Consider the following 24,888-nt stretch of genomic DNA (forward strand, 5'->3'; position numbering starts at 1 on the left):
GTCATGTCTAGAAGGGAACATCCTATTAGTTTGTTGTTCTTAAGTCTAGGGGCTTAAGTAAAAAATGTTCCCTTTGTTTTATATGTTCACTTGACTTTTTAAAAAATAAAAATAACTATCAGCAAAAATAAAATTTTGTAATTAAAAAATAAGATCTGGGATCTTAGTGGAATGAGACAATATTTTGATACGGTAATAAATGAATGCTAATGCCATCTTGGACTGTATGAAGACATGCACAATGCTCAGAACCAAGCAAGCCATTATCCTGTTTTGCTCTGCCCAAATTAGACCACATCTGGAACGTCATGTTCCATTCTGGGCACCACATTTTAGGGAAGACACTGAAAATCTTAAGGGTTTTTAGTGGATGGTGGTCAGGATGGAAAAGGGTCCCAAGTTTGGTTCATTAGAGTCAAATGAAGCAACAGGGATTTTTAACTTAGAGAGGAAAAGACTTGAGAGCAGTAGGAACAGACATGACAGTTACATTTGAAGACTGTCCCAAGGAAGAGGAATTGAGATTTGCTTTGCAGAGGGCAGAACTGAGAGCAATGAGTGGACATCACAGGCTACAGGCTGTACAGGCCTGTTCTAATCTGAGGATTGATTTAGAAGTTGGTGGAGATGTACACATCCAGCCTGGATGACCGTTTGCTGGCAATGTTACAGAAGAGATTCTAGTCGTCCTGAAATGTCCCTTCCAACTCAAGATTCTGCAATTCTCTATGAATCTGTCCCCTATTTTAAACCACAGGTCATAGAAAAAATATCAGGGGAAGCATCTTTAGAATATAGAACAACAAAGCTAAAAGAAGCTAAAGAAACCATCTAGTTTGGCCTTTTCATTTCATTTTTTATTCTGAATTTAATGAGCACCAAGAAGAGAGAACATTTCCATATACTAAGTTGTATCAAAAAAGAGGACTGTAGGCAAATGCACAAATATTTATCATGTATAACTTGCCTTTTTTCATTGAGCCAATAATTTTCATTAAGCCAATAATTCACCACTTAAGGAAAATGCCAAGTGCTGCTTGTGAGGTCTGAGGTCTGAGAATTGCTACAGGTGTGCCTAAGAATGCTAAGAGTTTAGCCTTACAAATGTAATGGTAGGATCTTCTTGAGTCAGTTTCTCCATTGAGCTATTTCTTTCTTAAAAAGAAAAATTTCCTACCTGGTTAATTCTGAAATTGGCTATGATACCCAGTGAATAATGTGGAGCATTGCTTTATGATGGACTGTTCCAAAATAAAGACTAGGAATGACTCTTACCTGGAATCAAACAAAGTTAAGGATGCTTGTATGAGGTTAGTCTGTGTTCTTGAAGGGGTCTTGCTACTGCTATAACTATGTCCCTGCTTCCTTTCACAGCAAAGTTCTATAACAAGGGCAGGCAAACTGTAAAAGTTTGCATGTATGATGAATCCTGATGTCATACTAAACATCTCAGAGTTTCCATAATAGGATGCAAGTATGAAAGAACTTGGTTTATTTTTTCTATTCTGAAATTTTGGCCACTAATAATTATATATTGATGTGTAAAATTTGGTCCATAAATTTTCTCATTCTTTCTGGATGATTTAAAGATAATGTATATTCAAAGGGAGGATAAGACAAATTAGGAAAAAAGATGTGATGTGACAAAAATGTAAGTCTCAAATTTTAATGGAGTTAACCACTTAGAAAATGCAACAAGATTAGAATGTTTTCTTTAAGAACTAAGATAAATATATACACATTATTGGCTTTCAAATGGGCCTACAAAGAACAATGACAAAAATACAAGTATAAGACTATCTCCATAATGTTGGAACTGGGTGTGTCACTACATGAAAATCAAATTTAAGAGAAACATCATTCCACAAATGCCTTGGGAATGAGGCCTATTCAAAGATTTCTTTTTTTTTTTTGCAATATTCAAAAATTTCTAAGAGAAAATGTTTTCAAGTATCAGACAGTTGCATGGGACAGCTAAGACCCAAGATGGCCTATGCTGATTAAATGTAGTTTAATCTTTAATCTGACTTAATTTACCTATAGAGTCCATTTAACTAAGTTTGTTCAACTTGAATCTTGATTAAAACCATGGCCTCTTGAATCCCAAACCAGAGCCAAGCTGATATACGTAGGCTACCAAAGGGAGTTAGTCAATTAGCCAGTAACCATTTTGATTGGTAAAAGTCACATTCCCTTCAAAAGGAGAAACATAAATTTATACAATTTCAATGCCAGGAAGAGAATTTCTCAGAGATCTAGCACAAGTCTGCTACTTATTGCCTGTGTGACCTCAGGAGACTCACTTGACTTCTCTGGATTTCAATTTCCTCATCTATAAAAGAAGTTTGGACTACAGGTTCTCTGAGGTTCCACTTGGCCTTAAATCCTATGACCTAATGATGATATGACTGTTTTATAGCTCTAAATTCTACCATTGATGCTAGCTAGGGTCTACTCTGAGCTTTCGTATTCACTTGCTACATGACCATGGGCAAGTTATTTCATCCCTCTGGGCCTCAATTTACCCATATGAAGAGCCAGGACTAGATGCACTCCTATTTATAAAAGAGACCATGTGGAAACCTTAGGATTCCTTCCAGGAATCAGACAATGTGAACTTCAGACTAAAACATGGATGAGTAGACACAGAGAAAGCCAAGAGCTATGTTCAGTAAACACAGGAAAATCTCTGTACCTAATTTTCCCTCCATCTCTAAAGACCTATGACTATTTGAAAGCGGTCCAAAAAATGTGCCCCACCTTGGTAATATGAATAACCACAGAAGCAGTAGATTCACTGAAGAAAGATGCACTGAACCCTTCACCCTTGTCTTGGCACCATGTCCTGCTATGTACTGTTTCTTCAAACTGCAGTAGCACAGACTTATCCTCATTCATGCCAAAGGAGAATGTGTTTGAGCTGGCAAATCAACCCATAAAAGTCCTCAGGTCTTGTTCGTAAAACCCTTGTTTCCTTCAAGGCTTGGCTTAACTTGACCAACTATCTGGGTTCCATCATGTAATCTCTGCACCCCTGACTGTACCCTCACAAATTACTTTGTATGTAAATTTTGCATTTACTTTTCTATGATCGTGTCATTCTGCTTCCCTCAACTAAATGCAAGCTCCTCAAAGATAGGGATTACTTCATTTTTATCTTCGTATGCCCAGCATCTGGAAGTCCCTGGCACATAGCAAACACTAATGCTGGTTGGATGAATGAATGAAGCTGGAATCCAAATCCAGGACCTCTGACTCCAAATTTAATTTCAGCTGTACCATGGTCTTCTCCATTGTTTAAATCCTAGGGGACCTAAAGTTACAAGAGACAATGACATGGCTCAGTGTCCAAATCAGTGTGGCATCTGGCCTTTGCAAATTAAGAACCTCAGCACAATAGTTAGGGTTGTGAAGTGTTTCCAGGGAACCCTCCCAATGTTGTTCATAGGTTCCCTCCCCCCCAAAAAAGTTGAGGAAAATGTGACAGCAAACAATGCGTTCATAGGAACAATGGCCACAGGGTGGGCTTTGATTCCCAGAACACCCACTAATAGTCTGTACGCCCCTGATAAAGTCATTCTGAACTCAGGGAGCTTCAGTTTTCTCACCAACAAAATGAAGGTGATGACACACATACTTCCTTCTTCACAAGATGGTGAAGAAAATGATCTGTAAAACTTATAGGCCTACTTTTGTCGTTGAGTCATTTCAGTCGTGTCCAACTCTCAGTGACCCCATTTGGGGTTTTCTTGGCAAAAATATTAGCGTGGCTCGCCATTTCCTTCTCCAGATCATTTTACAGATAAGGAAATGAATTATTGCTATTATTAACAACGTGATAGTAAGCAGACTGACACTCATCATCAACCACCCAACTTGAATCTTTAGCAGTCAACTAACAAAATGATATTACAGAAGGATTTCATCAAGTGATGTTGGGATTCTGTAATAATGACTTTTGTTAGAGATTGCATTATGTGAGGTATGACTATATTAAAAAAAACACAGCATGGCTTGCCTTTCTGAGGTGTGTGCGTGTGTGTATGTGTGTGTGTGTGTGTGTGTGTGTGTATGTGTGTGTGTGTGCGTGCATTTGTGGGTGTGTGTGTAGAGGTATGAAGTCTTGGGGATGGAAAATAATTAAGACAGGATATTTGAGAGATGGGAGGGGATGCCAACAAATCTTTGGGCTTTTTTTCTTAGTTTCAGAACTTTAACACTCCCCCAAATGAATGGAGCCAAGTCCCCTCCAAAAGATGTACAGCAGAGCCAAAAGAAGAGGAACTGAGGTGTGACACAAGAACACTGAATTTTGAGTTAAAGAATCTGAGTCCAAATATCAGCTCTGCTTATTACCTGTGTGATCTTAGGCAAATAACTTCCCATCTCTGGGCCTCAGTTTCCTCATAAAGAAAGAACTTAAACTAGGTCTTCTCCAAGATCCCTTCCACCTTCAAATTCTAAGATCCTAAGTTATAAAATGTGAGAAGTGTTCATTCCTGTTGTCCTCAAGAAAGGAGCAAAGAGAAGAAAAGAATTCAAGAACGAACTCTGAAGTCAGAGAGATAACGTCCTCTGGGGGCTTGGTAAAAATCAAGCACTTCCAGAAATATTGTTGATGATCTTAAAGGAATAACAACAGCTTACATTTATGGAGAGTGTTACTAAGGAGTGTCTTCACCACAGCTGTCTGAAGTAGCAAGGACAAATATTATTATTATGCCTTTTTTTTTTGCAGAGGAAGAAGCTAAGGCTTAGAAAGGTCATGGCTTGGGTTCGTGGTCCCACAGCCAAAATTCAAACCTAAACCTCAACTTCAACCCCACTAGACCACAGCTGCCTGTCTTTAATCATTTCTTCTGAGTTCAACTGTGTTTACTTTCTGAAGATTTCTTAGCTCTGATTCAGATGCTATACTTGTCAGGCATGACTTAGGTGCTAAAGGACCCAGTAAAATCCACTGTTTTTAAGAATCTAAACGTGTTTCTAATCTATAAGTACCAGACAAAGCAAAATGAAAGGCTTTACAAATAAATAGGAAGAAATGCACTGTCATTCAGTTTATATGACCAAAAGTCAAGGGCAACTCACGATCCCACCGCCAATGGATTTTAAAAGATATAGTATAATTAGGACATAATGTTTGGAGGCACTTTTTGAAAAACTATTCTATTTTTTCAATAATAAAAATTGCATTTTCCTTTCTTTTCCAACCTGCCATCCCCACCCCGAGATGATAACAAAGAAAACAAGATTCTGCTATGAACACGTATAAACATCCAAACAAATGTCTCCATTGGCCATATCTCAAAACATACATATATATATATATGTGTATATATATACATATATATGTGTATATATATATATCTACACACATAGACACACATGTATGCATGTATGTATGTATGTCATTCTACACTCCCTGTCCTTCTGCTTTCTGTCAGGAGGTAGGCAGCATGTTTTATCACTAGTTCTCTGGAATCTTGGTTGGTCATTATACTGATAAGAATCCCTAATTCTTCCAAAGTTGTTTGTCTTTATCACATTGTTGTTGTTGTTTAAAATGTTCTCCTGATTCTGTTTACTTCACCCTGCATCAGTTTACACAAGTCTTCCCAAGATTTTCTGAAACCATTGCCTTCATTGTGTTGATCTTACAAAATAACAGTATCCCATCATATTTATATACCAGAATTTGTCCAGCCATTCCTTAATATGTGGGCACCCCCTCAGATTCCCATTCTTTGAAACCTTAAAAAGAGCTGTAAATATTTTTATACATCCTTAGAGTTTGTTTTGTTTAGGACTAATCTTTCCTTTAATCCATCCTCTCTCTGATTCCCTTTTGCAACTTTCCCTCTTACTTCCCTGTTGAATGAAATATATTTCTGTACCCAACTGTGCATGTGTTTGTGTGTATCCTTCTTGTTTTTGACCAGTTGAGATGAAAGTGAGGTTCAAGTGTAAGCTGCTCCCCCTACCCTCTCCTCTTTCTTTGTATAGATGTCTAATTGCACACTCTGATCATGAGATAATTTTCCTTAACTTTTCTCTCCTCAGTGCTCTCTTAGTCTCCTCTCTTTCCATCTTTTCTTAAGATCATCAAGATATAACAGAACTACTCTTAGACCTTGTATAAATAGATTCCTTATATGACCCCACATAATGACAGGGTTCAATGGTGACACATGTATCATCTTCCTATATATGAATGTAAGCAGTTTGTCCTTGCTTAGTTCCTTATGCTTGTTTATTTATGCTTACCTTTTTGTCTTTCTCTTAACTCTTGGGTTTGCATTTCCAAGCTTCTACGTGGCTCTGGTCTTTTAATTGGGAATGCTTCAAAGTCCTTTATTTCATTAAAGATCCATTTTCTCCCCCACCATTCCTGCCCTCAACCCCTTAGTAGCGTTATACTCAGTTTTGCTGGATGTTATTCTCGGATGTAAGCTTATATCCTTTGCCTTCTGGAAACATACTCTAATCTCTCCACTCCTATTGAGATGGCTATTAAATCATGTGTGATCCTGACTGTGGCTCCTCAGTACTTGAACTCTTTCTTTACAGCTGCTTGCACTATTTCTTCTCTGGCCTGGAAGCTCTGGATTTTGAGAATGATGTTCCTGGGAGGTTTTATTTTTGAGGTTTCTTTTTTAGGAGGTGACCAATGGATTCTTTCTATTTCTACTTTGTCCTCTGGGTCTAAGAGATCTGGGAGTTTTCTTTTAAGATTTCTTGAAATATGATGTTTAAGCTTCTTTTTTTGGTTACAACATGATTCTTAAATTCTTCCTTCTCAATCTGTTTCTCAGATCAGTAGTTTTTGCTGTGAAGCACTTTATATTTTCTTCTACTTTTTCCCCCATTTTTCAAAATTTGTTTTAATATTTTTTGTTATCTCATGGAGTCATTGGCTTCTATTTCTTTCATACTAATTTCTAAGGACTTTGTTGCTTGGACAAGTTTTGTACCCCTTGTGCCAAGATGTTGATTCCCTTTCCAATTCTTTCTTCCATAGCTCATATTTCTTTTCCAATTTTTTCCTTTAGTGCTCTTACATTGATAAAAGCATTTTAACTCCTAAAAAAACCCAGTCTCTTGCTTCATCTCTTCCAGGAATGCTAGCTAAACATGGGCCCCAGCTGTTTTACTTTGAAAATTTACTTATAGAGGTTGTGGAGTCATTTTCTTGTTCTGAGTTTGTATCTTGAGCATCGCTGTCATCGTAATAGCTTTTTCATTACTCATTCAATCTCCTTCTTCTAGTCTAATTCTTCACTTTGGACTTGAGTTAAGGCTAAGTGTTGCCCATTTCTGGAGGGAAGGTCTGGACTGATCTTTGTTTTGTATTACTCCAGGTTGCCATCCTATAGCTAGGGACCTGCAAGCATTCAGTGGTACCCAGGGTAAAGTCTGATTACTGCCCCATGATCTGAGCTCTGCAAGTTCCTGACCTAGGTCCCAGACCTAATTAGTTGGGTCTGAGTAATAGTAGACTGCTGCTGGGTTCAGCCCCTACCAGACAATTGGGATGCCCTCTGGTTCAGACTGACAGAACTGCAGGATCACCTTTGGTCTGGGATTACTGCCTGGGTTATTCTTGTGAAAGCTTCAGACTGTGCTAGAAAAGGGAACTGAAATCCTGCTTTGCTCCTGGGATATGAGCCACACCAACACTACTTATTTCTGAACTTGCTCCTCATTCTGAATACCCACCTGGGGCCTGGGGCAGCTCCTTACCCTGGAATGATGCCCCTGAGGCCTTTTTATAACATGGCTTTCAATTTTTCTTCCTTCTTGCCTAGTTCATTCAAATTCCTACATATTCCACAATATGGGAACTATATTGATTAAAAAAAAATCTACCAGGTGGTAGATGTCAGAACAGCCCACTGCTAAGGGGTCATCCAATTCAAAGAACACAAGATTTAGAGCTGAAAGGGACCTCAGATTTTATCCAACCCCTTTCATTTCACAGATGAAGAAATTAAGGCTTAGAGCAATTAAATGACTTGACTGATCATGGTCACACTGCTGGTAAACATCAGAGTTGAAACCTGAACTCAGATACTATGACTCTAAATTGAAGGTTCTTACTACTAAAACATTCTGAAATACACACATAAAAGAACGGAGAAATTTGTCTCAACATGAACAAACCTGGAGCCTCAGAAATTCACAAAGGAGCTTAAAAAAAAGACTGATGCGAAAACTTCTGATAGAGATAATTCAGAAAATAAGACACATTAGACAAAATTCCCCATGGCAGGGGAAAGATGTGGTATTTTAAAAAAAATTTTGGCTTCATAATTTCCAGAAATTTTTCATCTCTATTATTAGAATAGTGTGGTTTACCCTAGTTATGCAAAAGACACTTAAGTCTCATAAGGCTAAGTGACTTATCTGTGGTCTATGATGGGGTCAAAATTGACTCTTTCCTGGATTACTTCCCTCATCTGCCTCAGCTCCTACTCATGTGTTGATGCAAAATGAGGCTAAAGTTTAACTAAATGAGTAATCTGTAGCCTAAAATGGAGCCAAAATTATAGCTCCACTTTGGATTATTTCTACCATCTGCCCAGTATCCTGCTTCTGTGTAGCTGAACAAAGCTTGAAGAAGTTACAAAAACTGATGATTGAGTCCACAGCAAATTTTTATCTAATTTCAACTGGGCCTTCCTTGAAGCAAGGAGTTACTTTTATCAGCCTGTCCATGACTGATTCTCTTCCCTCTGAAAGCCTTCCTTGGCGTGCCCTTCCCCCACTGTTTCAGCTGAGGACCTAGCCATAAGCTTTACAAAAAACCAAACCAAAACAACAAAACCTGAGACCATTTACTAAGAATTCCCTCCTTCCTTCTCTCCTATTTATCTCATATCCTGCAGACATCATCGTTCTCTCTCATTCTGGTCTGGGCTAAGGAAGCTGCCCTCTATCTATGTTTGCCTACCTAAGTTGCCCTGCCTAAGATTCCATGCCCTCTAGTCTCATCCATGAGGGAGGCAGCCTCTTCCCTTCCCCACCATCCCTACCCCCTCTAATCTTCATTCTCTGCTTATCTACTAGCTCCTTCCTGGATGTCTATACACATCAAATCTCCATCGCCTAAAAACAAACAAATAAAAACCCTCACTAGACCCTATCAATAACTTCGTATACCTCTCTTTCCCTTCTCAGTTAAAATTCCTTTAAAAAGCCATAGACATTTGGTGCTTCTCCTTCACCACTAACCCTCCCCTAAGCTCTCTGCAATATGGCTTCGAACCTCGTCAATGAACTGAAGCTTCATTGTCCAAAGTCACCAGGGATCTCTTAATTGCTGAATCTAATGGTCTTTTCTCAATTCTCACCCTTCTCAACCTTAGCAACATGTAGTCAATACTTAGTTGACAATCTCTTTCTGCACAATTTCTCTTGATTGTCCTCTGTCTCATTCTTTGTTCCCAGTCTCTTTCCTAGAAAATCTAGTTCATGCCCACTAAATTTAAGTGCCTCCCAAAATTAGGTCCTAAGTCTTCTTCTCTTCTGTCTCCTTTTGAAGTTCTTGCATGATCTCATCAGTTCCCACAGATCCAATTAATATCTCTATACAGATGATTCCCAGATCCACTCCAGTCCTGTATCACCAGCTGTCTATTAGACATTTCAAACTGGATATCCCCTAGGTCCAAAACAGAGTCCATTACCTTTGTTCTCAAACCTCTTCCAAACTTTCTTACAATTATAATGGTTAAGGGAACTATCATCTTCCCAGTCATCTAGGCTAGCTAACTCAGTGTCATCCTCAAATCCTCACATACCACATACTCAATCAGTTGTTAAATCTTGTCATTTCTTTCTTTACAACATCTCTCGTATATCTTCCTCTCCATTTATACATCCACTACCCTCATTCAGGTCTTCATCACCTGTCATGTGCACAATTACAGTAATAGCCTCTTAATTGGTCTTGCTGCTTCAGGTCTCATTCCCATCCATCCTTCACAGTGCTGTCAAAGTGTTTTCCTAAAGCACAAACCGGATCATAGCATTCTCCTACTTGATAAACTCCGATGTCCCCCTGTTACCTCCTGGATCAAATATAAACTCTATTTGTCTGAAGAGATAAAACAAAAAGGAAAAGGATTCATAAATACAAACCATTTACAGCAGCTATTTTTGTGTTCTTTGCCCTTCATTCTCACAGAGGACCATGACATAAGGGAGGTGATGCTATGACATGCAAGTGAATTGGATTTAAACTTTTGGATTTAATTTAAGTTTAAGTTAAGACTTAAATTTTGAGATTTAAATTCCAAAGAGCTGGAAACTGAGGGAGTGCCCATCAATTGGGGAATGGCTGAACAAATTATGGTATACAAATATGATGGGGTACTTTTCATTCTCCAGTTATCAGTGATCTCTTTATTGCTAAATCTAATGGCCTTTCTTAATTCTCATCCTTCTTGACCTCTTGGCAGCACTGACATGATAGACTATCTCCTTCTGGATAATCTCTCTTCATTGTCCTATCTGATTTTTTCTTCTCAATATCCTTTCCTAGGCCTAAATCTATTGTGCTGTAAGAAATGATGAAAGAGATAGTTTCAGAAAAACTTGGAAAGACTGGTATGAGCTGATGCGAAGTGAACTGAGTAGAACCAGGAGTAAATAGAACTAGGAGAAGAACTTCTAAAATAATTTTGAAAGTGAAGACAAATAACTTTGAAGACTTAACACAATGATCGACCACAGTTCCAGAGGATTCATGAAACATGCTACCCATCCCCTGATAGAGAGGAGATGAATTCAGAGTACGTATTGAGGCTTATGGGTTGTTTTTTATTTTTTTAAAAACATAGTTAATGTGGTCAATTGTTTTGCTTGATTCTACATGTTTGTAATAAATTTTGTCTTCTTTGCTTTCTCAAGAGAAGAAATAGTAAGGGAGATAGAAGGGAGAGAATTTGGATCTAAAAATATAATAAAATTGAATTTTAAAAAATTAACTTCTTTGATGCCCAAAAGGCTGGAAAATTATCCATACCCTTTGATCCAGCAATATTGCTACTAGGTTTGTATCCCTAAGAGATTTAGAAAAAAGAACCTATTTTTACAAAAATATTTGTAGCAGCTCTTTTTGTGGTGACGAAGAATTGGAAATTGAGGGGATGTTCATCAGTTGGGGAATGACTGAACAAGTTGTAGTATATGAATGTAATGCAATATTATTGTGCTCTAAGAAATGGCAAGTAGAATGATTTCAGAGAAACCTGGAAAAACTTACATGAACTGATACAAAGTGAAGTGAGCAGAGCCAAAGGAACATTTTACAAACAGGAATATTGTACAATGAACAACTGTGAATGACTTAGCTATTCTCAGTAATACAATGATCCAAGACAATTCCAAAAGATTCATGATGAAAAATGCTATCTGCCTATAGAGAAAGAAATGATGCCACTTTTCTTTCTCTTTCTTGAGTTTTCTTGCACAAAATGACTAATATGGAAACATTTTACATGATTACACATGTATAACCTATATCAGATTGCTTACCATTTTAGGGAGGGAGAAGAGGAAGGGAGGGATAGAATTTGGAATCCAAAACTTAAAAAAATACCCAATGATATTTAAATTTACATATAATTGGGGGGGGAATAAATTATTATTTTTTTAAAAATTTTTTTCTGGCATTCACAACCTGAACTCTTCCTAGTCTTTTACCATTACTATATTTTACACACTCTATGGTCTATCCATTCGGGCCTATTTACTGTTCCTTTTACACTGTGCTTCATTCACCTTTAATCTCTAGGCCTTTGTACTGGCTGTGCCTGGAAAGTTCTCCCTTTCTCACTTCTACCTCTTAGAAATTCTGATTTCATCCAAGATTCATTCTAATACTACCTTCTGTGGGAGGCCTTTCCTGGTCACTGCCTTTCCCCCACCATCCCAGTTGCTGGTGCCCCTGACTCTAAGGTTATTTTTCATTTCCTCTGTATATATTTTGCATGCACCTATTAATGCACATGCTGTTGCCCCCATTAGATTGTAAGCTCCTTGAGGGAAGGGACCATTTTTACTTTTTTCTTTGGATCCCTAGTGCTTAGCATAGTGTCTGGCACTCAGCAAATGCTTAATAAATGTGTAGTAATTGATTCTCCCCAAGAACTTTGGATTCTGTCCTCAGATGTACACAAAAAGTTCTATTCCACTGCCTCATTGTGGTGCAGAGATGATGCTGAGTTTCCAAAGGCTATGCCAAAAGAACACAGGCTCTGGCAGGTTCTACCATGCAAGAATGTGAGTATACAGTCCCAGTGACTGAGTCTGAACCACATAATTTGGACTCTTATTAACTTCATAGTCCTTAACGTTCGGAACGAGAAAGTAAAAACGGCACCAACGAAAACAAAACTTGGAAGAAAATCAAGACCAGACTGACTATAAATAGAAGAAGTCCACTGCTGGTGGCAACATGATTTTGAGGTCACTTAAATGGTCATTTCTCAGGATTTTAGAAAGATGAGAAGACAGCAAGTTATTTTTGAAATCACAGATGCTATTACTACAAAAAAGGCAGCGGTGAGAATATCAATAACTATCAGCCGACAGGCCTACTTTCTTATTTCTACAAGATCTTTGGGGGATTAATTTACATATATATTGAGGCTATCCTCGATTCGAATATGAAAAGGGAAAAGGCAGGTTTTCACAAATTCTACTAGACAGCCAGGTCTTGATTACTGCAAATAATGAATCCCATAAATTGGCCACATATATTTGAATTGGCACCACTGGAAATTATAATTATGTCTGTTAACTATAAGAAAGCATTTGATAATAGGTGGCAATAAAGGACAGAGGTGGAAGGAATCTTAGATGTTATCTAGTCCAATTTAATTAATTTACAGTAAATAAAATGAAAGCCAAGATCTTCAGTGAAATGCCCAAGGACATACTGCTAGGAAACGGCAGAACTGGAATTCAGGTCCTCTGACTCCAAACCTGGTGTTTTTCCTGGTTTCTACTGGGCCATCCTGACTCTGCAAGCTAAACTGTAGCCTCAAGTGTTCTCATCTAACAAAATATCTCCTATCCCTATGTTCAGATTGTATAATATCCTTGATGTATGCAATAGCAGAAATAAATTTGATGCTCTTGTGATTTTTAAATACCATTCAAGGGATGAAGCAGGGACATATATGCTCCAAGCTGTTAGCCACTGTCATAAGGATGACCTTGAAATGACATTGATGCTCCTGTGATATCAGTTATCATGCAAGACATAAAAGAGGGAAATATAAGCTGCTAGTCACTGTCATGGATGATGTCCAGCGTATCATCAAAATGAAAAGTAGCCTTTTTTTGGATGGTGAGGTTCTCCAGATGCTTCTATTTGTGGATAACCATGAATTGATTACATCAAGCCCCAGGACGATGCAGAGACTCCCAAATTAGAACTGTAATCACTTTAGAGTTTGTCCTGTTTGTTCCATACAGGGAAAGTTAAGTGGATAACGAATACCTGTTGTCCAGCATTTGACAATTTGATTGCTAGCCTATGGAGCTGGTCCATCAGTAGTTACATCCTAGACAGACACAGCAGATGTACTAAGTTGGGCCCAGGATTGAACAAGAGAAGGGAAGACAAAACAGCCTGTGAGAAATTGCGTGATGTTTTTAACCGTCTCAAGTTCCTTCCCTGCTGCTAAAATCCATCTTTTTAACACCAGTGTTCTTCCAGTGGTGCTACGGATCTGACTGAAAATTATGGAAGTATCACAATCTCCAAGCAATGAAAAAAGAGCAATGGAGAGCTACATGGTGAATGAGAATAGGCTGCAGCATATTAACAATGACAGATTCTCACAAGCAGAGCAATCAATGAGATGTAGGACGAGGAAAGGAGGAGGGTCAAATGTTGTAAAGATGAGAGATGACAGAGAATCAAGGGAGCTAGAGGAAGGCCTCTTGGGGAGATTTCTGGGAGGAGAAACAGAAGATAGAAATGTGTTGATGGGCCATGAGCTGCAGTTTTCTTTGGATGACATTTTCCCAAGTAGCCTACAAGGAGGGTCTTTGGAATAATAGGGCATTAGACCTGCAAGGGACTTTTAAAAGCATATAGTCCAGTCCCCTCAAAGATGGGAACGCGATCCACTCGGGTTACACAGAATTAGTGGTAGAGCTGACCCAAATCTCAAAACCCTATCTAATGATCTTTCTGTTTTGTTACTCATTTTCCTCAATGGACAAGTTACCATGATTGGAAATTACAAACGAAAAATAAAACAAAAATGAAAACCTGGAAGAAGTACAAATCCCATGTTGGCCATATACAAAAAAAATATATCTCATTTTGCACCCTGAACCCATCACTTCTCTTTTGAGAGACCATCATAATTTTTCATATGAAAAGGTGGACATGAAGAAGGGTCACCCGTGGTACCTACCTTCCAACAGCAAATACTGTTAAGCCCACTGTGATCTTTTGCTTGGTATAATAGTCTTCCAGGATCTTTCTATGGTAAGTCCCCTCCCATATGACTGGAGCAAGCCAATCTGTCAGTGTCAGAACATCAGGGCGTTTTCTGTTTGAAGGGGAGAAGTAAATAGATCAAACTTTCTTTGATTAAAACAGTAGCGAATATTAGCAATGCCAGTTACTGTGCTTATGTGGACCCATGGAGTAGAAAGAGTGTTGGACTTGGAGTCGAAAGATCTGGGTTCAAAACCCAGATTACTTGTTGATAACTGGGTATGTCACTCCAGCTCTCTGAATTTGTTCCTTATTTAGAAAATAAGGGTATTAGACTTCTAAGTCTCCTTCCAGCTAACATCACTAAATTTGATTTGGGGTTCCAAACTTAGGCCCAACTACAAAGAAATCTTATAGATTGTGATCTTGCCATTGCTGGGGGAATAGCTCATAGGGCAGAGGTTTGGGTGACTGAAGAAGTTACTGGTGGCACTGTACTCTCTGTATATTATTCCCTCTTTCCTCTCTGCCCACTCTCTTTTTACCTTCTCCCTTACCCACAACTCAGGCTAGGCCTGCCATTGACAAACATCAGCTTTGCTTTGCTTTTGGTGCCACCCAAGCTATATGGTGGGTAAAGAAAGACATCGATACCTACATTTCACTGAGACAATGATTCCCATGAATTCTTCAATTTAACAGGAATATAAGTGGTAGGGCTGAATGTGCCAACTTCTGCACTGATTTAGAGTTGAAATAGATTGTAGAGGATGTCTAGTTCATACTCATTCATTTTAAAGAAGAGGAAGGAATCAGTAGGAATTGAACCCAGGTTTTCTGAATCCAAATCCACTATTCTTTCTACCACTCCATGACACCCTGTGCCTAATCTTCACCAAGTTATAGAATCATGGAGTCTTAGAAGGGAATCTGAAAGTCATTGAGGCTGAGACCACAGAAAGAGCCCTGGAATAGAATTCAGACCTGGAAGTCTAGTCCTGGATTTTAATACTGTTATTGATACACAGAGACACTAAATCTGAGAGTCAGGCAAGAACTCAGATGATAGACTCCTAATTGAACATGAGCAAGAATCATTTCTACAGTGTCTCTTGACAAGTGGTCATTCAGACTCCACTTGAAGGCTTCTATGAAGGGCTGCTATATGACCTGGAATAAGCTCACTCTCTGCTTTGGGTACCTATAACACAAGTGGGCTGGAGTAGTTAAACACTCAAGTTCTGACATTCCATGACTGCCTACTCAACTTAGGAATTGTCACCTGTCTTTCAAGCACTGAGCTTAAAACCTCCAGGGTTTGGGTTTCTAACCCAGTGTTTATGCTTAGAAACAAAGAGTTGCTCCCTTCCTCTCCACGTCGAATCTTCCCCAGGCTACTGACAGCTGGACACAGAGCACCTTTGACCTCACATCTTTAAGCCATTGTCAAGTATTGGGTTTCTGGAGAGCAGAAGTTTGTCTCTTACCTGGGATTAAACCAATCTGAGAGCTGGGGTTCTTCAATATGATAATTCTGGCTCCTGGGTGCAAACAGAGAGAAAAAGACAATGAGTCTGGAGACACTGGATATAATTCAAAACGATTAAATGCATGTTAAATCAAAGACCTGTTAGATAGAGGTGAACAAAAGCAGCTTATGTAGGTGTTCTGCCCCTGAACTCCATTCTGGAGACTTATCTTTGAATAAAAGGCTTGGGATAAACCTACTGTGTCCCTCCATCCCTTCTTTCCTTCCTCTCTTCCTTTGGCCAAAAGTTTTTATTGATTTCCTCGCTGTAAGTGAGGGAAGTCCCTATGAAAGGCAAGTCAGTAACCATTTTGCAACTTAATGTCTTAGAGTTGACTGAGAGCATACAGTGTTTCACCAGTCACCCAACCTGAGGCAATCCCCAGAACCCAGGTGATCCTGACTTTGAAAGCCACACTATTATCAGGCTGCCTCTGCTTCAGAGCACCCATTAAATGAGGCAGTCACTATGGTTAAAACGTTTATTGACTGGTGCTGTCATGTTCTCCTATCTGAGCACTCCAGTGAGTTCTCTGAACTGCATAGTCCTTGATAAGACTAAACCTGTAGAATCAGAGTTGGAAATTGACCTCAGACACTGCTCAATCCAGACTTCGATTCAATGAAGGAATCTCATACAGAACTTGCATCATAGATAGCTATCTATATTCTCTCTGAGCATATCCAGTGACAGGGAGCTCACTACCCTCAGGGGCAGCTCATTATTGGTCAATTCTGAGTAATAGCAAGTCCCTTGTCTGAATGAGAGTAAATCTGTTTCCTTGTAACTTTCACACAGTGGAGTGAGTTGAAGCCACAATGTAGGCTGTTCCTATAAAGGGTGGATGATACATTCTGAAATAGAAGTGGACTGATGAAAGCTGAAGTGTCATAATTTCCTGTCACCAAGACAAGATTCCCAGGCATGCTTTGGCAGGCAAGGAAAAGGGGACTATTCAAAAACTCAACTGATGACCACTTAAGCATGTGGGATCTGGGAATCATAAGCTCATGGAACAAAACACCTCACCTGTCACAGCTGTCCTCACCTGTTGTTAAACCAGTTGGACAGCCACCATCTCTTCTGAACATTGGCATTGCTATTAATGTTCTCTTTGGATCTGCAGGAAGAGAAGAGATTATTAACTTGGAAAGTCACTCAGCATCCACAAGGATTAACTAAGCATCTATTATGGACCAGGTAGGGTGCTAACCTGCCTTGCCCACAAAGATCTTTCATCCTACTGAGGGAAAATCAGCAGATTATAAACAAGTAACTACAGTAAACAAACTGTATACAAAGTACATCAGGACGGGAAAGGACTAACAAGTTATAGTGAGGGTGGGGAAAGGCCTTGTGGCAATGCTGACCAAAAGAGAGTTTCCAATAAATGGAAAAACAAAAACTGGCCAGGACAGAGATTCTTCAAATAAGCTCATGCCATGAAGGCGCAGTAAAGTAAGGACTGGATTTGAATCCTAGCTGTGTTACTTACTAGCTGTGTGACCTTAGGCAAGCCACTTCACTTTTCTGGGCCTCAGCTTCCTCAACTGTAAAATGAGGTTAGACTCGGAAGGATCTCTGCATACCTTTGCTGGCTCTAAATGTCAAAATCCTATGCCTCTAAGTCACAAGAAAGGTCCAGATTTTTACCCCATTCAGTAAAATGGTATCCATTTGAGGAAGTCAGATTTTAATACACAAACTCTTTGGATTTACAAGTGCGAGGAGCCTTTTATATCACATCCTGCCTTGGAATTAACTAGCTGTGTTACCACGAGTAAATCTCAACCTTTCTGAGTCTTCAATTTTCTCATGAGCAAAATGTGAATAGGAACGCTTAAAGACTGCCTACTTCAGGACTTTTATACATATCAAATAAGAAGGAGTACATCAAGCACAAAATCTATGTCAGTTATTTCTAGTCCAACCCCTTCATTTAAAGATAAGTAAACTGAGGCTGATGGAGGTAAAACGATTTGTTCAAAGGCTCAACTTCAGTCTCAGAGAATAGATGATGAAACAGGTTTTCATTCTCTTGGTAAAGAGTGGAGTACCACAGGTGCAGAATATAGCATACATTGTCAGGATGAAGTAAGGCCAACCAGCTAACTTTGGTTAACTCTTTTAATTTCTTACAAGAAGAGTTCAGTGGTGGGGATGTTATCAGAAAATGGCTGAGGTGCAAAAAATGAGGCTTCAGTAAAAGAAACTCAAAAGTACTGACTTGCCCAAGGTCACAATGAAGCACAACTAGGATTTCAACCCAAGTCCTCTTTCCTACAATGCCATCAAGTTAACCAGAATCAAACTCAGCAGAGTTAACAGGTTAAAAAAAAGGTTCCTCATACTTGTCAGTTATGGTGGCTCTGCCTCTGCTTAGTGTACAGTCCTGTTTGGTCTATATACCAAGAGAATGAGGTCCACCATGAAGCAGAGAGCAAGGGTGGGGACAGAACATGGTTTGCACATCAGCTTGCTAAATGAGGATGTGGAGTAACTGACTGGCCTCTCAGCTACAGTGAGGAAACCACACTGAGAACCTGCTAGCACTGTAGTTCTTACTGACCCGGAGGCCTGGTCCTCTGAGAGAGCAGCTGTGAGGAAAGAGGATATAAACTCTCCCCAATATGAAGGCTGGCACCGTCATGCCAGACCCACCCTTCCCACACTACTTGAACTGGGTATGTGTGACTTTGAAAGACACTAGCTTTGCGCTAGGGAGTCAGGAAACCTGGGTTTTAGGCCCAGTTCTGGACCAAATCATAACAGCAAAGAATTAGACCAGATCTTTGTCTCAATTTCCTTATCCATAAAACAGAAATAAATGCTTGCCCTGCCTGCCTCACAGAGACTTTGTTATACTGAAAAACGATAATGATAGGCTATTTTTCTAGTCTTTTCAGGTTTATAAAGTGTTTTCCTGAGGCAGAGACTGAATGGGAGCTCATCCTGCTGGCATATTGAATTGAGAAAATGTTTTGGAAAGAAAGAAGAAAGTAGTGGATAGAGGGCTGGGTTTGGAGTAAGGAATGCCTGAGTTCAAATCTGGGCTCAGAAACTTACTAGCTGTGTGACCCTGGGCAAGTCACTTCACTGTTTGCCTCAATTTCCTCATCTGTAAAACGAGCTGGAGAAGGAAATGACAAACCACTCCAGTATCTTTGCCAAGAAAATCCCAAACGGGGTCACAAAGAGCAGACACAAATGAAATAACTGAACAACCACAAGGAGGTTATAATGATTGTGTGCACTCGGCTGAAATCTCAGACCTCCCAGTCCTGGAGAAGGCTCTTTATTCACGTGCCCAATAAGAACCAACAGCAGGAACCTGTGTCCTTGCATCAGATGCAGAGCAGGAAAGCAGAAGGTTGTATCTGCACTATCAGACATGGTGTCACTGTCTCAGTTTTGCCTTGACTGTTTTCCTTTATCACAAGCAAGTTTTTATCATAGGGACGGAGGTGATTGCAGCCAGAAATGACTATGTTGGAGAAACAGCATAAATGGGTTGTTTTTTTAGAGTTTGGCATTTTTTTTCCTAAAGAAAAAAAACAAGCAGCAGCAGCAGCAGTATGACAACAATGAAATTTTGTTTTTACTATTCCTATAGTACAGGCTGGGACAACACATGCTCAGTGGGGGGAAGAGAGATCAAAGGTTTCTGGGGTTTCCATTTTAAGTGGGCTCATCAGACTTCAGAACTAGAAGGGGTCCTCAGAGACTGTCTAATTCAAGCTCCTCTTTTTACATGCGAAGAAACGGTGGCCCCAGGAGAGGGAAGGAACTTTTTGAAAATCATGGAGATCATAAGCAGGATGGCCAAGATCGACACAGCTTCCTTCGATGACAACTCTAAATCTCCTTCTGCTTCAAGATGACTGGAGCTGCTATCTACCTACAACCTTCTCTCCCCTACTCCCGACCCCACCCCTTTTCCTGTTCTACATTGTTATAGGCTGGTTTAGACTATGTCCCTCACCCAGGAGAAAGAGAATAATGGTATCAGTATGCACTAAATTTTTTGAATTCCTATCAGTATTTTGATCACAACTCCTCAATATATATGCATTTCTATATAAATTATGTACATGCACTACTGTGCTAACATCATTTTGCAAAATATATACAAAAATATCATTTTTTTAAATGGGATAAAGATGTGATAAACAATATTTTAGATGCTAGTTCATTTACTAATGTCAGGGTAACCATCTGCTCTCCTTGAAAATATTATTGTTAAAAAGATTTTTGGTGAGAATAATCTGATTAAATATGCTTCATTGTTTTTTAAAATCTTGGTTTAATATTTTTTTTTGATGCAGCAACATAACTGATGTGCTGACAATGAATGAATGGGTATACTACAGTTACAATCCTTCCAATTTATGGAATCCTCACTGTTCACTCAAGATACCATATGGGGTATGTAACCATCTGACCAAAAGTAAGGGTATCAGGTTGTTAAATATAAGTAAAGCTGGATTTTAAAACTTTTTCACTTTTCCTAGCATATATAATTTTTTTCAAGTAAGTATAGGTACATTCATACCTTGCTCTTATCATAATTCTTTAACAATGGGGCCTGATTTGCAGTAATTGGACAATGGGGCCCAAGTATCATTTGGATCTTACTAATGACAAGTGGGGAGTACAGAACGTGTGGGTCAACCTTTCATTTGGTGAAGCAAGTCAGGTTATTAGAATTCTAGGCTGGAAGAAATACTTGATTAGAACACACCTCTTTAATTGTGTGAACTTTGTCTGAAGTAGAAGTTGACATGCTTCAGTTACTCTGCTGGGACACTAATTTGGGTGTGCCCGTGACATTTATAAATAGCTTTTCCTGAAGTATTGCCTTAGTTTGCGTCTTCCCCATTTAACCCACTCACAAGCAGCAAGGCAACTACAATTCTTCAGGCCTTTGTGTTTCCTTTAGGAAATCATGATGTCCAGTCAGCCGCCAAATTTTCTTCAAATACACCTTGGGTATACTTGGTGACTATCCCGATTCTAAGTCCTTTTCTTCAGTCACATAGCAATTTTTTTTAAGGAATATTTTCTTCTTGGGATACATCTTCTGTCTTTCTTGGATTCCGAGTCCTAAGTTGTCTGAGCCTTTAGAGAGATGTTTATCTTCCTCTTTTATTGCAGCATCTAAATTTAGCCACAGAGCTAGTCCTTCATCCAAATGGTCTACAGCTGGCTGCCATGGGGGAACAATTTTCTGAAGAGCCTCTGCAGAACATGGCCTGAGTCCATCTTTTCCTCTGGGTACTGGATAAGTGGGAATCAGGACTCACACTGGAAACTAGTCCCCAAGGAGCAGCTCATCTGCATACCCAGCTCCCTGTTTCTTTCATTTTCTTCAGTTTCATCTCCAGGAGCTTTCAGGAGCTATGTAGCCTGGACTACTGCAGAAGCCATATTTAGCTGGCATGTTACAGATCATTGTTGAAGGGCTTGGGCCAGGGACTCATAGTCCCATAGAGGGCTGAGGTCTGTTTAGGAGCTGAAGCTTCATTTGACTACAATTTTTGTCCTCAGCAAAATGAAGTCTTAAGGAAGAGTCACCTGCAGAGTTAAGCTTAAGTTAATACTGATGTCTGTCCCCTGCTCTGTGATTTTCCACCTTCATTTTCTACTTCTTTCCTGATCTTAATAGCAACGCCAGTTAGAGACAACTTCATTGTTTTCATAGGTTTCTGTATCATTGTGTCAGCTTCTATCTATGTGCTGGGCCCAGAACCCAGGAATTTCTGCTTCCTTTGTTACCCTAAGAGCACAATGCATTGTTACCTGATAGCCCTCCTTGACTTTGGGGCTGCACCCCCACCCTCACCAGCATCCTTGACCATACCCCTCCTGCCTCCACTACTCATACCTACCACCACTCACACAAGACTGTTTCTGTCTCTTCTGTCACTGCCACTGCCACCTAGGCCTTGGAAGATGAAGAAGGAGAAAAAGAAACCTATGATCTGTCTCCTTGCTGCCACTCCAACCCTGTTAGAGCAGACCTGGACAGAAACCAGCCACTCTGGGGGCAGGAAGATCTTTATTTTTTTCTTGCATACTCACAGATCATCTTGACCACTTACTGGAATGTACACACCCACTATGAAGACCACTCACATAGCCAAAGACAACTAGAGTGAATGATGAACATCCATGACTTCAAAGGAATTGTTAACAACTCACATTTATCTTTACTTGATTTACCTTTGACTGGTTCATCTAAAGGTGGTTGAAATTTGCCTACCATGGTACAACTAATTTTTTAAAGTTCTCTAGTCCTTTAATTTATTTCAATCTGTTGTTGTTCAGTCATTTCTGTTGTGTCAGACTCTTTGTGACCCCATTTGGGGTTTTCTTGGCAAAGATACTGGAGTGGTTTGCCATTTCCTTCTCCAGCTCATTTTACAGATGAGGAAATCGAGGCGAACAGGGTGAAGTGACTTGCCCAGGGTCATACAGCTAGTGTGTGAGGCTGGATTTGTACTCAGATCTTCCTAACTCCAGGCCCGGCACCACATCCACTGTACCACATAGCTGCCCCTACTTCAAAATAATACCAGCATTGTACCTCGTATAATACCTAGTTTCTTTTAGGCTTTTAGCCACAGGACATCTAAGGTCAGGTTAGATCTGGGTAGGACTGATTTGCTGGAAGGAGTTATCTATACAACTTAAATTCCCAGAGCCAGCCAAAGATTGGGATCTTGGGGTAACAACGAAATGGTCTTAAATATGTCTACCAGTGGTTCATAAGCTATCAATAGACTTCATAGTTAGATCAACCGAGGGTGAGTCTTTGTCTCTAGGTTCCTTGAAATCCTAGATTTGACACTGACCACAGGAACAAGTACAGGTTATATTTACCAGATAAAAATTGCCCAAGAGCAAGAACCATGTCTGGATTGTCTTTGTCTCTCCTCTCATACTTAAGAGTAAAATTAATATAATAAATGCCTAGAATTTCTCAATAGATACATATTTTATTAGCAGTTATAATAAAAAATTGGGGAGTTATTTCCATAATGATGATTGGTTCACATCTATAGAGTATTTTACTCTTAAACAAGGAATCTCTTCAACTCTAGGGAGGAAAGTACTCAAAATATTTCAGAACTAATTTCATAGGAAATTGAAGCTCAGAAGGTTAATATAACCACTCCAGAAAGATCACCCATTAGAGGGCTGAGGTATTAAGTACAGACCTTCTGATTCCAAGACAGGCTGTACTTTCTCTGTGTCCCAATGGAATTTTCAAGACTGAGCAATGGGAGTGAGAGATGGAAGATTGACAAGATGGTAAGCAACAATGAACAGAAACATTACTTCGCTGAGAATTGGACACCAGGGCATGTATCAGAGAGTGAGAAACGACAGCAAAGTTTTATTTAGCACTTGGTGATTTGTGGTGATCTTAAAGAGGTTATTTCACTTGAGCCTCACAACCATTCTGTGAGGTTATTTAAAGGAAAGGCAGCAGGACCAGGAAATATTGATACAGTCTTTATGTGGCAGGTGCCGAAAGATGTACCTCATACTCCTTTTGCAATTCCCATGCATGGATGAATGCCAAATCTGGAGAGTGACTAAGCTGTGGCCCTTTCATAGCAGATACTAAGCCATTCTTCTAGGGGCACACTGCTTTCTGAAACCCTGCCACTCTCCTCATCACTCACAGGACGTCCTGGTTCCTAACAAGCCTTCACCCATCTACCTGGCAGGATTACATATCCAGATGCTCTCTGGCTGTCTCTACTCATGTTACCCTCTGTGGCAAGCCCGTTCATTTTACAATTGAAAAACTAAAACCCAAAGAGTTTAATTAATTTGCTCTGTGTGACAGGAAATGAGGACCAGGGGCAAGACTCTAACCTTGTTTTTCTATCTCCCTATCCAATGTTCTTCTCACAATACTCATTTTTTTTCTCTCTTTCTCCAGTTCACCCAACGTGATGGTGTCAACATGATGGAGTCATCACTATCACCCCACTGTCCTTCTACCAAAGTTGGCTTCCACACAGGACACTTGTAAAACAAAGGAACTTACCGATAAGGGTATATAAACAAGAGAGATCCTTCTGTGCTGTAAACAAAAAGAAAACAGTGTATTAATCTTGGAAAACAGTCCTTTGTAATGATTACAATTAAGATCTTGGCCTGGACTGCCTGGGTGCTATTACTTAGTTGTCCCCCAAAGATCCCACCATCTTCTGAGATAAAGCCAAGGAGACACATGCCCAATAGCATGACTCCCCAATTGTACAGTTCCAATTGAAGCCAAATGGCTTCTGTTCAAACCAACCTCTAGTTGACTTTGGGCACCAGTCATACTTTAGTAGAGAACATACTTAAGGGAAATTTCAGGAAGAAAGGGTTCTAAAGAGTATCCAATCTCCTATGCCCCAATCTGCTTCATTATGCAGTAGCTTGTTTTGAAAATTTTGAAGAGAAAATATGGTGAGAATGGGTTCTCTTAGTAAAGATCTCTGAGTATGAGGAGAAAAGTATGTGACTGCCACTCAGGTCACAGGTTTTAGTCTCAAGTGGGCCACTAAACAGGGTGTGACTTTAAACTAGAAATCTCCAAAGAAGGGAATGTGATCTGACCTTAATGACTTTGTGTTCAACCAAAGGGTAAGAAGACCGGTCACATTCTCCCCTTCTCTGCAGTAACCAATTGTGGAGCTTATCTGCCATACAACCATACCTATCATAGTTTCCCTAACACTCACTCACTCAGCCCTTACCCTCTACAGTCAAAGTTCCCAGTAGTCCCCTCTGGGCCAGACTGGCTACCTTGATGGGGGTTGGTGGTGGTGGTGGTGATTTATAGTCTAGCTGCAATTCAATATCTTCAATAGCAGCTGTGCAGGTATC

The 24,888-nt window shown here is 39.6% G+C and overlaps 1 protein-coding gene across 1 annotated transcript in view; it reads right to left on the reverse strand.

Annotated features, from left to right (window-relative positions):
• GGTA1 (glycoprotein alpha-galactosyltransferase 1 (inactive)) overlaps nucleotides 1-24,888 on the reverse strand; it is a 117,905-nt gene that overhangs the window by 19,015 nt on the left and 74,002 nt on the right. Inside the window, exons 3-6 of the mRNA XM_036752013.1 lie at nucleotides 24,059-24,094; nucleotides 17,045-17,116; nucleotides 15,955-16,008; nucleotides 14,442-14,579 (exon numbers count right to left, since the gene is read on the reverse strand). Of these exons, the coding sequence (XP_036607908.1) occupies nucleotides 14,442-14,579; nucleotides 15,955-16,008; nucleotides 17,045-17,116; nucleotides 24,059-24,094 (300 nt within the window). The remainder of the gene's footprint in view (nucleotides 1-14,441; nucleotides 14,580-15,954; nucleotides 16,009-17,044; nucleotides 17,117-24,058; nucleotides 24,095-24,888) is intronic.

This window comes from Trichosurus vulpecula, chromosome 3 (assembly GCF_011100635.1).
Source record: "Trichosurus vulpecula isolate mTriVul1 chromosome 3, mTriVul1.pri, whole genome shotgun sequence".
NCBI lineage: Eukaryota > Metazoa > Chordata > Mammalia > Diprotodontia > Phalangeridae > Trichosurus > Trichosurus vulpecula.